At 34.2% G+C, this 12695-nt stretch overlaps 2 protein-coding genes across 3 annotated transcripts; both read right to left on the bottom strand.

The window, feature by feature from the left end:
- Nucleotides 1–599: 599 nt before the first annotated feature.
- Nucleotides 600–5158, bottom strand: LOC127904868 (probable glycosyltransferase At5g20260). Of its 2 annotated transcripts, none has more exons than XM_052449888.1 (5): nucleotides 4738–5158; nucleotides 4474–4599; nucleotides 4199–4350; nucleotides 2147–2501; nucleotides 600–1561 (listed from the first exon to the last, which is right to left on the bottom strand). In XM_052449888.1, exons 1-5 carry the CDS (start codon nucleotides 4981–4983, stop codon nucleotides 875–877), a joined length of 1566 nt encoding a protein of 521 aa, XP_052305848.1. In that variant the 5' UTR covers nucleotides 4984–5158; the 3' UTR covers nucleotides 600–874. The 2 variants fall into 2 exon arrangements, with proteins under 2 accessions (XP_052305848.1, XP_052305849.1); XM_052449889.1 differs by having other exon boundaries at nucleotides 2147–2490; nucleotides 4738–4764.
- A 2595-nt stretch (nucleotides 5159–7753) lies between these two features.
- On the bottom strand, nucleotides 7754–10809 carry LOC18111092 (probable glycosyltransferase At5g20260). Its single transcript, XM_006389383.3, has 4 exons — nucleotides 10382–10809; nucleotides 10038–10189; nucleotides 8730–9084; nucleotides 7754–8637 (listed from the first exon to the last, which is right to left on the bottom strand). Exons 1-4 carry the CDS (start codon nucleotides 10604–10606, stop codon nucleotides 7969–7971), a joined length of 1401 nt encoding a protein of 466 aa, XP_006389445.1. The 5' UTR covers nucleotides 10607–10809; the 3' UTR covers nucleotides 7754–7968.
- Between the last annotated feature and the right edge of the window lie 1886 nt (nucleotides 10810–12695).

Raw genomic sequence — 12695 nt, 5'->3', positions numbered from 1 at the left:
ATCTGTGATTTTTGGAGAGGCCGGATAATGGCAGGTCTGAGATGTCCTTTTCTTCTTTCCCCGACACGACAACAAACAGAAAGACTAATCTACCCTCTCTTTTTTCACGTGATACCCCTCCGATAGCTATTCTTTGGAATGTAGTCTGACAACGACGGAAGTTTGCAGTCCAGCTGTTTTTTCTTTTCTTGGAAAGGAAAAAAAGGAATCGGTAATTTCCTTTTGAGGTTTGTTTTTCCTTTTTCTTTATTTTAGTTCATGAGTATTTTTTAAATTAGTTTTTACATCCGATATTAATTTGTTTCTCACATAACTTTATAAATATATATTTATATATTGATCTAGTGTATTAAAGAAATTAATTATCTTTTAAAATATTAATTTAAGTATTCAAATAACTTTTAAGATTCTCATCCCTATTAAATTCATTTTGCTATGCTATTTTGTCTTCTCTTAGAATGTTTGAATTCATTTTGCTATGCTATTTTGTCTTCTCTTAGAATGTTTGAGAATATGGTATAAATTGTGACTTTAAAATTTTTAATTTTTTTTTTAAAATCTAGAAAAATAAAATAAAATTCTTGAAGCACAGATTACAATTATATGAACTAAAAAATCATTAATTTGATTCCATTCGAATAACGGTAGAGAGTCTTTGTGAGATGGGGAAGAACAATCGGGAGATGCTCATGTAGCATTTTTCACTCCAATTTATTACCTCACACAACAATCAAAATACATGCCTACTCTCACTATGACAAAAAAAAATTCATGCCCTGCGTGAAGGAGAATGACCTCCAGCAGAAAGTAAATTTTTTACCAAATTCGAAAAGAGTGCGAGACAAGATGTACAAGAGGGTTTTGAATCTTATGATCAAATTGATGAATCCTTCTTGACATTAAGCCTCCTTAACCATACTGAATGGAGTATCATATGAAGCATATCATATGGCTGAGCAGGTCGATTCAGCATGAAATGTCTTTGAATTTGCATCACTCTTCTTTGCATTGTAAGATACCGTCGAGATGAAATTCCTTTCAAAATCGTCTTAATTTCAGGTATCTTTTCCGGTGGAATGTCTACGGAGAACTTGCTCCAGTCAAGGACATCACTAAATGGTAATGAATAGTTAGCAGAAATGGTCACGGGAACACATCCTAATTGAATTGCCGTCACCACTCTAGGACTGGCTACTTCATGGCCACTTGGGCACAGACAAAACTTGCTTTGACCCATCAATTCGAAGTACAGATTAGTGTTCTTTTTGTTCCTTTGAGTAAGGTACTCATGGACTTGAACCTCATCATCCTTCTCTTTCCAGTGTGTTAATAAGACCTTCCTTATGTGACCATGAGCTCCGCCGGCAAAGAACGCAAGGATTGAACGCTTACTTGGGGGTTTAGTGTATTCCCGAGGCGGCCCGAGCTTGCCAACAGGAAGAAAGATTTCTGGTATCGAAACATCTCTTTGGGGCCGGAACCCTTCTGATATATTGGCGTTGCAGAGGACCCTAACAAAGTACCTGAAGAGTTCAGGATTGGCTCTTGACACATCTGGGGCCTGTGATAAAAATTTTAAATATATGTTTTTTAGTTTACACGTAGCATCCACTTCACTTCAGAAATTAGAATAGTTTGATAAGATGCATATGATTTTCACAGATCGTCAAACCAAGAGGATGTTAAATCGGATAAAGATTTGAAATTTTTATTAGTAGGCTTTCCCATTTGATAGTTCAAAGTACATTATACCTCCAGATCAAGAGACAATATTTTAAATCATAGTCTTTTCATATGTTATTGGGTTATTTAGACTGCTGAATTATGCTAGAAGTCAGCTTCATTGCTTGTCTTTTTTCCTTTGTTCATCCTTTTTGTATCACACTCCTGTTGTTTTCCATTCCTAAATTGCTATTTTTTTAATGCAATTCTCAATTATTATATAAAAAAATAAAACTCGATCCGGCATCTAGACAAGTTTATCTGTTGACTAAACCCATTTCAAATCAAGTTATATTTCGAATCGATTTAAAAATTAATCAAGTCAAATATGGTTTAACTTAGTTAAACCCAATCGAGTCAATTTTAAAATCCAGCAAACCCATATGAAAACTGCAAGATGAGAAAATAAGGAGGAGTGTCATACCCAATCATGGCAAGAAACAGAGAAATGATCAGCTCCTTGAGTTCTATTCCAGTAAGTGTACTTATCAGCTACAACACGAACATAATCAGTGACCAAACGCTGGAGTTGATCACGAGCGAAGGTGATGCGAGGCTTGTAGACATAGTGGATGATATAGGCCACGCTTATGGGGAGAAAAAATGCATGTGCTTCATCAGGATGGCGAGCAATAAAGGGGCTTTTGCCACTCTCAATTTCATCAAGAAACTGCCCTTCAATGCTGTAGATGTCATTTACCGGTGCACCGTGGACGACGGGCAGCTCCCCTTCCTTGTAGACCCATACCTTGAATCTCTTCTCCATCTCTGTGTAACTCCTGAAGAAAACTTAATTAGTAATTTTTAAATATTGTTTGTCACTCTCTCTAAACAATTAATTACAATCTTAAAAATTAATTACATATTACTATTTTAAAACATAAAAGACAAATAATGGGAACAAAGAATACATGTCCACTATATATATTTTTTTATTTTAAAATTATAAAAATTTATTCTAAAACTGTAATAATAATAAATTTATTCTTATATTTCTATCCTTAATTTTTCTATCTTTTCTGTGTCGATGTGACCTAACGGTATAAACATATAATTTTAGTCTCGATTTCGTGTACGTATTAATTACGTCAACTTGTTTTGTCTTCTGTCTGATTGCAAGCATTTAATCATACTAGGCCAGCAGACAAGCAACGTTGGGGTCGCATTTTGATTTTTTATACTAAATTCTTTCTTCTTTTAAATCAATCACATCGAAGCTTTCTTACAAAAATCTCTCAATTATTCTTATACAATTACTTGGAGATAAGGCACAGATTATATAAAACGTCCCAATCGCTGGGCAAATAAATTGAAACAAATCTACTAGACAATATTATGGGCCATTAAGGGATTAAGTTATGATTTCGTAAGCTAGAGGGACCAAGTTGTTATATCACTAAGAGTATAGGGACCGAGTCATTATTTACTTGAACCTTACCGGCCCTGCCTGTACTATTAACGTACACGATTAAATGAATCTGGCCTTCTAAAACCCCACAGCATCGCCTCTATCCTCCCACAGTCTCCACGCACTAGACATTATTATGCGCCAATGCTGGCATGACATGTGCACATGAAAATGTGTCTTGTGCACGTTTAATTTGTGGCATAGCCATAGTCACATAGATCGTCTAATGTCATTATGAGCAACATGACAAAGTGTTGCCTACGTGGAACATATCTCTTTCTCTTTATCTTCCCTTCCCTTATCCTCTCCCTCCCTCACAACCCGACCCGAATCCATTCGATTGCTAATGCAGGATTACACTCCTAAGAACTGAGCATATTGCCAATCTTGAGCAAAAGCAGAATCAATTAAAGGGCGACATTATTATATAAGTGTGTCACGTGACAAGGAATCATGCTAGCTACTATGGCGTGTTTGGAAAGTGTTTAACAAGTTCATAATTTTACTTGATCGCACTCCCAAGAGAAAGGTTAAGGTACAATGGTGAGAGGCTGTAAGCAGCACAAACCTTTAGCACTTTCCATAAATTGATTTCAGAACCTAGTTTAAAAATAATATAATTAATCAGTGACTAAATTAAACTTAATACTGTGAACAAGGGGGGGGGGGGATCATCATTGTTACCGATGAATTCTATAAAGTAGAAAAAGATGACGCTGTTCACTTTTGAATTCTGTAAGTGGAAAAAATAATTTATGCAGCGGAGGAAATCTCAGAAATGAAAACAGCTTTGCTTATAAGATGCAGCCTCGCCGGCAGTCTAGTAGGATCATTAGAATTTATTTATTTTTAATAAAATGACATTGTTTTGTTTTTTTTTAAAAGAAAAATAAGAGATTAGAGTAATCTAGGTTAATACGGATGTTATAACTATAGTTTTTGAAGGTATCAATTGGCTAAATATTGCTGCAAAGCAAGAATTTAGAGGTTGCTTTAGAATACAAATCCTACCTTTTTCAATCAATTTATAGCTAATATCACGAAAAGAAAAGGGTATTGAAACTTAACTGGTGAAAAGCATATTGATTTCTGTACATGGATCCTCTAGGAATGTAACTCCCCTCCTTGTAAGATGAAGAGTTCTGTGACCGAATTGCTCTGTAAATAGCTGCTCTTGCTTGAGCCAAACCTTCTTCAATTCTCTCAAAATCTGTCTTTTTCTGCCCCAAAAGTAGAGTCACACGCACAAGAACAAGATTAGTAACATGCAACAAATCAAGAAACAAAAACTGCATAAAAACAAGGCATATTTGATACAGTGAAAAATCATTAATTAGGCTCACCTTTTCATGTCTTGTAATTACTGGAATGCTGGGGAGGCTAGAAACTGCAGAACTGTTGTGTACTGGCAATGGAAGTGGTGATGGTGAAGGTGAAGGTGAAGGTGGAAGCCTTTCAGAGATCTTTTCCTGTCCATAACACCACCAAAGAACAAACCAAGAAATCAATCTATTTGTCAAAAAAGGAGAAATTAAAGGGAACAACTTTTCAGTGCTGTCTATGCATGCGTGGTTGCTTAAACCCTAAAACCATCAAACAAGCTTTACTTTGTCCTTCGGAGCACTGATTTCTTCATCTCCAACAGCGGTTGTCGGTGAAGGAAATGATTGAAACCTCTCAAAAGTATGGTTGGATTTTGCTTCTTCGATACTATAATTAGGTGAGTACAGAGAAGACAAAGGAGTAGAGATTCTGATAGTTTGGTTCAAGGGAGATAAGCATAGGAAAAACAAGGTGGAAACAAGAGCTGATAGAAGTAGAAAACTTATGGCGGAGCTATTAAAAGTTGCCATCAGACTTCTCTTTCAGTGTTTTGCAGGGTTTAGTTTCTTTTGCTGGTATGGACACAGGAGGAGATCAAGCATCGAGGTGTCTTCATAAGCTTCACCTGAAAAGGATGAAAGATTAGCAAGCAGTATATAAGAAGATGGAGCTAGCGTAGTCATCTTGAGTGTAGAAAGTGTACTTTTCATGTGAGAGAGTAATGGTGAGGGATTTTATTGCAGCAATAAATAAAATATCTCAGTTTTTTTTAAAAAAAATAAAAGGAATAAAATAAAATATATTTTTGTCCTTGTAGGATCATCAGTGCTCCATTTATACTCATTTGGTTTGAATTCTCAACAATACCCTTATGATTTCTTAAATATTTAAAATCTACCCTGATTATTAAATAATTACTAATGGAACGATCTAATGATGTGCCCAATTTTTAATTTAATTAATTTATTTTCTGAGATGTTGTCACTTGTGTAAAATTTGAGAGGACAAGATGGGGAAAAATAAGAAAAGGGACATACAAGGATGGAAAAAGGTGAGGTTTTCTGCCTTTTTCAACTAGTGGTAATAATATAAAAATAATAAATAACTCCAAGGGTAATAAGAAGACCATTAATGGAATAGAGGTGTGAATTATGAATTCTACCTAAAATGTTTCAACGTCAAGGATGACGATAATTATGGGAGGACGATAACATGTCAATTTTTACTTTCTTAAAAATAAATTAAAGAAATATATAAAAAATATTTTACGTTTTGGGGCATATTCTTCTTTTAAAACAAGAAGCCGTTTTCATTAAAGAATTTAGAGTAGTAAAACACAAGTACTCGAGTTTTATTTGGAAGGAGGAGATTTTCAAAAGTTTTTTCTCAGCATATTAAGTTATTTAGGTTGCTTATTTTATCCACTAATATTAAAACTAGCCCTTTAACATGTCACCCCCCCTAATTAAATTAATCTAATAAAAAATTCAGTTAATTTTTTTAAAATAATATTGTTTTGATATTTTTTAATTTATTTGGATAAATTTAAGTTTACTCATATTAAAAAATGAGTTTCAAATTATATTTAATAACTATGATTTTATTATATATAAGATTTTATTAATTTTTTTAATATATTAGATTAATATAAAAGATGTATTTTTTAAAATTATCTAGGAAACAAAACTTGGTGTTACTTGATTTATAAACTATCATAACAATACTTAAATAAAAAAAAAACACTTTCGATAAAAAAAAAAAAAAAAATACATCCAACACCTATCGACAAAGACATGGCTGCTGCCGGCCACCAGCCAACAGACGCCAGCCGGCAGGAAGAACCATCGGATAATTGACCGAGCTCAGTTACTATATATGTACTTCTCTAAGCACTAAAAACGAGGCTTGAACGAAACGTGGCATGTTGTGAGCGACTACAAATGATGACGTGCCCATTTGTCCATATCAGTCCTAATAGTTTTGAATATCAAACTGATCCCTCATGATCAGTAGTTATTAGTTAATAGAGTGATCTAATGCTGATCTCATTTTTCCCAGCATTTTCTTCACTTTTTTTTAAAAAAATCTTTTTCTTCCATGTTTCTCTGTAACATTTTTAATTTACAGATAGCCAACAATAAAAAATAATAATTCAACAAAAGCAACCTTTCGTGAGCTGTTACTAATAGTCAAAGACTGGATTATTATAACTTTGTAAAATCATGTATTTAAATTAAAAATATATAAGGTTTGGCCCTAATTTTTTTTTAAAATAGAAAAAAATACTAGAATATGTATAGGCAATAAGGATTGAACATATTTTTACAATTGCATTAATTAACAAACTATATAATATAAATGAATAATAAAACAAGATTTTTAAAGCAAAAAATATAGTCCAATTGATGAATGGATAAATATTAAGAAACGACAAGTGGGTAGGCCACGTACTTAGTGACCGATGTTCATAGTGGGACACACTCATCCCCGAACGCACCACCATACCGCATAAATTGAAAAAAAAATAGCACAATAGAAGAAATAAATATTAATATATCATTTGATTATATAATTTATTAAAAAAAGTGTTTAATTGAGAAATAATAAGGATTCAATAAATATCTCAGGAATAATAAATATTTAACACGCATGTTAAGCTAAAATTTATTATATGAACTTTGAATCGATTTAGGAAAAATAATTAACATAAACCTGTACTAATTAATTACGAGTCAGAGTTTTTAGTTAAGAATATTTCTAATCGATTTATGTCAGAGCTTTTGGATGTCAAATAATCAGGTGTATGGCGGCAGCCTGACAATAAGCCGCCTTGACTACCCCTAGTGAAGTGGCATATATGAAGCATATTATATACATGGCTGAGCCGGTCTGTTCAATTTGAAATGCCTTTCTACTTGTATACCTCTCCTTTGCATCACGAGACACCTTTTGAATGGAAACCTTTTCAAAAATATTGTTTTTATTTCAAGCCGGGTCAAACATTTTCATTAAAATGATAGTTTTTTTTTCCGACAAGATTGAGTTTAGATCAAATCACTTAAAACCCAATCATGTTGAACGACTTTAAAAACCCAATTATATTGAATGAGTTTGATTGAATTAATATTTTATCCAAATTAACTAGAAATTGACTTGGTTCGAGCAAAGCTTTGATTTCTAGATTTTTTTAATTAATTTATCAAACTAGCTAGCTAGGCTGGGCTATCGTAACAAAAATAACTAGAGGAGAAGGGAATGATGGTGGGAAGCCTTAATGAATATGTGCTTAGACTTATAATATTCTGAAAAAATATAATTATGCTGATATAAAAGATAAATACTCTTTAAAAATTATACATAAATCTAGAAGATATCCAGGAAAATTTAAAGAAATTAAGAAGACTTGAAAGTTAATTCCAAAATATGATACAGTTTAGAACAAAAAAACTCACTAGTTTAGAGACAATCTGAGATGTGCGTACGGAGGGGTTAGAATCTTTAGAAAATCATATTAATTATCGATATGGCACCTTGACATTGAGCCTCCTTACCCATACCGAGTGAAGTAGCATATGAAGCAGATCATATGGCCGAGCCGGTCGATTCAATTCGAAATGTCTTTGCACTTGTATCACTCTCATTTGCATCATCAGATACCTTTGCGGAGAAATCTTTTTCAAGATTGTTTTGATTTCAGGTATCTTCTCGGACGGAATATGCACTGAAAACTTGCTCCAATCGAGAACATCACTAAACGGCAACGTATAGTTATCTGAAATAGTCACAGGCACACAACCTAATTGAATTGCCGTCACCACTCTTGGACTTGCTACTTCATACCCACTTGGACAGAGGCAAAACTTGCTTTGACCCATTAATTCGAAGTAATCTGTTCCCTTTTTATCAAGGTATTCATGGACTTGAATCTCGTCATCTTTATCTTTCCAGTTCTCCAGTAACACCTTCCTGATATAACCATGAGCTCCTCCAGCGAAAAATGCAAAAATCGAACGCTTACTTGGGGGCAGGCCTTTATGGGGCGGTCCGAGCTTGCCATTGGGAATGTTGATTTCTGGTATTGAAACATCTCTTCGAGGCTCGAATCTTTCTGATGTATTGGCATTGCAAAGGACCCTTATGAAGTTCTTGTACAGATCAGGATTGGCTCCAGAAATATCCGGTGCCTGAGATTTCAAATAAAAGATCATTAATTTACGACATTCTTAGATTGGGGTTACAAATATAAGACAGCAGAGATAAAAGAGATTTCTGATACCCAATCATGGCAAGAAACCAAGAAATGATCAGCTCCTTTACTTCTATTCCAGTAAGGGTACTTGTCGGCTACAACACCAACATAATCTTGGACCAAACGTTGCAGTTCATCACGAGAATACGTGACAATAGGCTTGTAGACATAGCTGATGATATAGGCCACGCTTATGGGTAGGAGAAACATGTGTGCCTCATCGGGGTGACTAGCAGCAAAGGGGCTCTTTCCATGCTCCATCTCATCAAGAAACTGACCTTCAACGCCGTAGATGTTGTTTAAGGGTCCACCATGGACAAGAGGTCGCTCTCCTTCCTTGTAAACCCATATCTTGAATCTCTTCTCCATCTCTGTATGGCTCCTGAATAAACATTATCCAGTGATGTCAATAAATGTGTTTGTCTATGCAAGTCAACGTATTATATAAAAATATTATTTAACAAAGATTATTAATTTATCGATTGTATTAAGGTTTTGCATAACCATGTTTTTGCTTCAGGAGACGACCTCTTTGACCCTATAGAGGATGATATATATATATATTTATTTCTTTTCTTTTCTTTTCACCTTGCAAGAGGCAAGACTTCCACAGTTGAAGACTTGAAAATTGCGAAGTATCATAGCATGTCGTAAACGTCTTGTGGATTACGACTGGCCATGAGTATCACATTCAAACCCAGCCCCTACTCCAAGGTACAATTAATTTGTAAGAAAATTTGCAAAGAGGAACAGGACCATCCCTCGTCCTCTAAATTAATCTCTACCTACTCCCACAAAACTTAACTTCCAAGATAGGGTAACAGGCATAACATATCAATTCACAACCTATAATGAATAGACATTGTTACAGTTGCAAAATTATAGCATTACAAGAACGTCGTCATAAATAACCAAATTTGAGGAATATTATACAAGGTAATACATTAGTGGATTCACCACTCAATGTCTTAAAGGAAATTTATTTAATTACTCCAATCAACATTAGTGTCATCACACAACCTAGTGGCCCAAAAAATCTCTCACGCCATTATTTCTTCCTTCATCTTTAATTTGATCTCAAGGTAGCTGCTCTCAACGTACGTGGAATTTTATATGATGGAGTCCATAAAATATTGAAATATGAAAAAAAAAAAGAAGGTAAATTGGAATCCATATAACGGGTGACGGATTTTGTGCTGTGCATATCACATTAATTCATGTTAAACGAGTAGAAATAATCAATCTTGGAGGGTTATCACAGTTACAATTTGAAAGTAAGAAAAAAGGGTAATGCTAAGGGCAATGTTTGTAGGTAGATTGATAGCAAAACTTAACTGATGAAAAGCGTAAGGATTTCTGTATATGACCCCTTTCGGAATGTAAGTTCCTTCCTTGTATGATGTGTAGTTTTTCAACCGCGCCGCGTCCAGAATTGCTGCTCTTGCTCTTGCCAAACCATCTTCAATCTTCTCTCTGCCTCTCTTTATCTGCCCACAGAATATTAAGAACTTGTTTATCAATAACCAAAAACATAAATCAATGAACAGCACTATATATATCTGATCTCAAAATATTCGTTAATCAGTTCATGATCACTTGTAGCGGTGCTAAAACAAATCATGAAAAAAACAAGAAAAAACAAAGTATATTGGATAATAAAAATCACCAAAGAGACTAACCTGCGTTGGCAACTGGTGTGGCTGTGACGGAGAGGGTTGAGAGCTTTCAAAAACAAGCTCGTTAGCTTTAGTATAGACAGTATTTGATGTAGAAAACGAAGAAAAATATCCCACAGTATTGGTATTCTGGTTCAAGGGAGAACCAAAGTAGACAATAAGCGAAGCGAAAACAACAACCGGCAGTAGCATAAAACCAACGTTAGAGCCATTACATATAGTTTCCATGGCGGTTTATTTTTTTCTTCTTCTCTTCTAACATAAACACACAGAGAGAGGGAGGGCAATCATGGTGTCTACAGAAGTATTCCCAACGAAGAGTTAATAAGAATATATAAGTACAGAAGTAAATTACTGAGAAGAAAGTAAAGCTAGAGTGACGGTTTGTGACAATCAATCATTACAGCCCCATAGAATCGGCGGCAAGCTGGTGCTAGAAAGTTTTTTTTTTTTTTTCCTATCTGGGAGTCGGTTAATTGTATCTTTATACACAAGATTGAACGTAGTGATAGGGTTGAAAAGTGGAAAGTTGGATTTCCATATTTGACTTGGACTAAATCATGCAAGAAATTGATGTAGGAAATTTCGAATTCGAAATTTAACACCTTAAAAAATTGTTCGATACAACTACGAAAAGAAGAAGAAGCATGCCAAGCATTCAGCTCCTTTTATTTTGAAAAAATAATTTTCCTTGTTATGCTCTATGAAGATGTGTATATATATATATATATCTTCCTTTGATTGTGAGTAATCCATGATCTAGCTTCTTTAGGCCAGTGCACGTCTCTACATTGACAAGGTATATTCTCTGAGAAATTTAATAACTTGCAGTGGTAAAAAAATTTAAACTTAAAAACTGAAGGAATTGAGCATCTTGGTTTATAAATGGTAACATAGAAGCTGTCAATATAAGAAAATCAGAGCTGTTTAGGCAGCTGTGCTGTGGTATGACATAAACACCTTTTCTTTCCTTACTAATTTGTTCATGGTCTTTCATTTTGATTTGTGAGAATATTGTCCAATACGATGAAATTTTTTACTCGCAACAATTATATCAGGATTTTATTGATCAAACTGATAAATAAAAGCGTGCTAAGAAGTTGTTCAAATGGGTACTAATCTGACTTAAAATAGCAGTAAAGGAAAATCTAACTGTTGCATAGGTTCAAATTTTTCAAAGAGATTTCAGGACGGTTTAATTTCATGAACTTGGGCACAAACAAAACTTGTTCTGTCTCGTTAATTTCATGTAATTAATCTTGATACTTTGGTAGTTATTCATGAACTTGGATCTCATTATCTTTTCCCTTCCAATGTTTAAGCATGATTTTGCGTATGTCTCCGTGCGCCCCACCTGCAAAAAATGCCAAGATCTTGCGTTCATCAGGAGATAAACCATGGCAGATTGGACTGAGTTTTAATGGGGGGCAGATTTTTGTGTAGCTCAGGATCATCTCTTGAGACTTGTGGTGCCTGAAATTAAATTAAAAATGCATAAATATTCCAAATGTACAATCACCACTAATTTAATAATTGATTAGATTAAAATGCATTTTGTTCGGGATCTTAAGTTACATTTAGTTGATTTTCAAGGACAGAAGATTCTTACCAGTCTTTCACGGTGCTAGGTGGTGATCGGCAAGTAGATGGACTCAACAATGGAAGCCACACTAAGTGGTAGAAAAAATGAATGGGCCTCATCAGGATTACGGGCCCAAATGGGCTCTTCCCATTATCCATTTCATCGATAAACTGGCCCTCTATGGAATAGATGTGTTTCATAGGCCCACTGTTGATCCTATGTGTAATCAGAAATTGCGGGTCTTAATTACCTTGGTGAAATACTTTTAGGGACTAAAATGATTGTGCATTTATTTAGTATTAAATATGAATTGGACTGGGGAAATTTGAGTCTCACCATATTGGGTTAGCCTAGATACTTTTGGAGAAAAAAAATATAATGGTGAATATATTTATTTTGTGAATATATATATACAGATTGTCCACACATTTTATTTTCCAAATTCTTTATGATATAAATATAGAATAATTTCCAGAAAAAATATTATACAACATGAAGAGAAAAAAAAACAATACAACCATTCATCATAATATATACATGAAGTGGCTACAAAAATAATAATAAAGGAATTGCTTAGAGTGGTGCTTTGAGCCTGCCATGGAAAAGCTGTGGGGATGGGAAGATTGGGAAGGACTACTTTTCATTAAAAAAAAAAAACTAATCATATGGTATTCTTTTTTTTTTTTAGATCATATATATATCTGAAAAATAATGATTTAAGTCTCATATAACGAC

Source organism: Populus trichocarpa, unplaced genomic scaffold, assembly GCF_000002775.5.
Source record: "Populus trichocarpa isolate Nisqually-1 unplaced genomic scaffold, P.trichocarpa_v4.1 scaffold_780, whole genome shotgun sequence".
In the NCBI taxonomy this organism is placed as follows: Eukaryota; Viridiplantae; Streptophyta; class Magnoliopsida; order Malpighiales; family Salicaceae; genus Populus; species Populus trichocarpa.
The sequence above is the reverse complement of the archived record's forward strand: the minus strand, read 5'-3'. Positions and strand labels throughout refer to the sequence as shown.

Coding starts and splice junctions, on each gene's coding strand:
- LOC127904868 (XM_052449888.1), bottom strand. CDS start 4,983: ATGGCAACTTTTAATAGCTCCGCCATAAGTTTTCTACTTCTATCAGCT. Junction 2,502..4,198: donor AATCAATATGCTTTTCACCA/GTTAAGTTTCAA, acceptor AGTTTTCTTCAG/GAGTTACACAGAGATGGAGA. Junction 1,562..2,146: donor CTGTTTCTTGCCATGATTGG/GTATGACACTCC, acceptor TTTTTATCACAG/GCCCCAGATGTGTCAAGAGC.
- LOC18111092 (XM_006389383.3), bottom strand. CDS start 10,606: ATGGAAACTATATGTAATGGCTCTAACGTTGGTTTTATGCTACTGCCG. Junction 9,085..10,037: donor AATCCTTACGCTTTTCATCA/GTTAAGTTTTGC, acceptor ATGTTTATTCAG/GAGCCATACAGAGATGGAGA. Junction 8,638..8,729: donor TGGTTTCTTGCCATGATTGG/GTATCAGAAATC, acceptor TTGAAATCTCAG/GCACCGGATATTTCTGGAGC.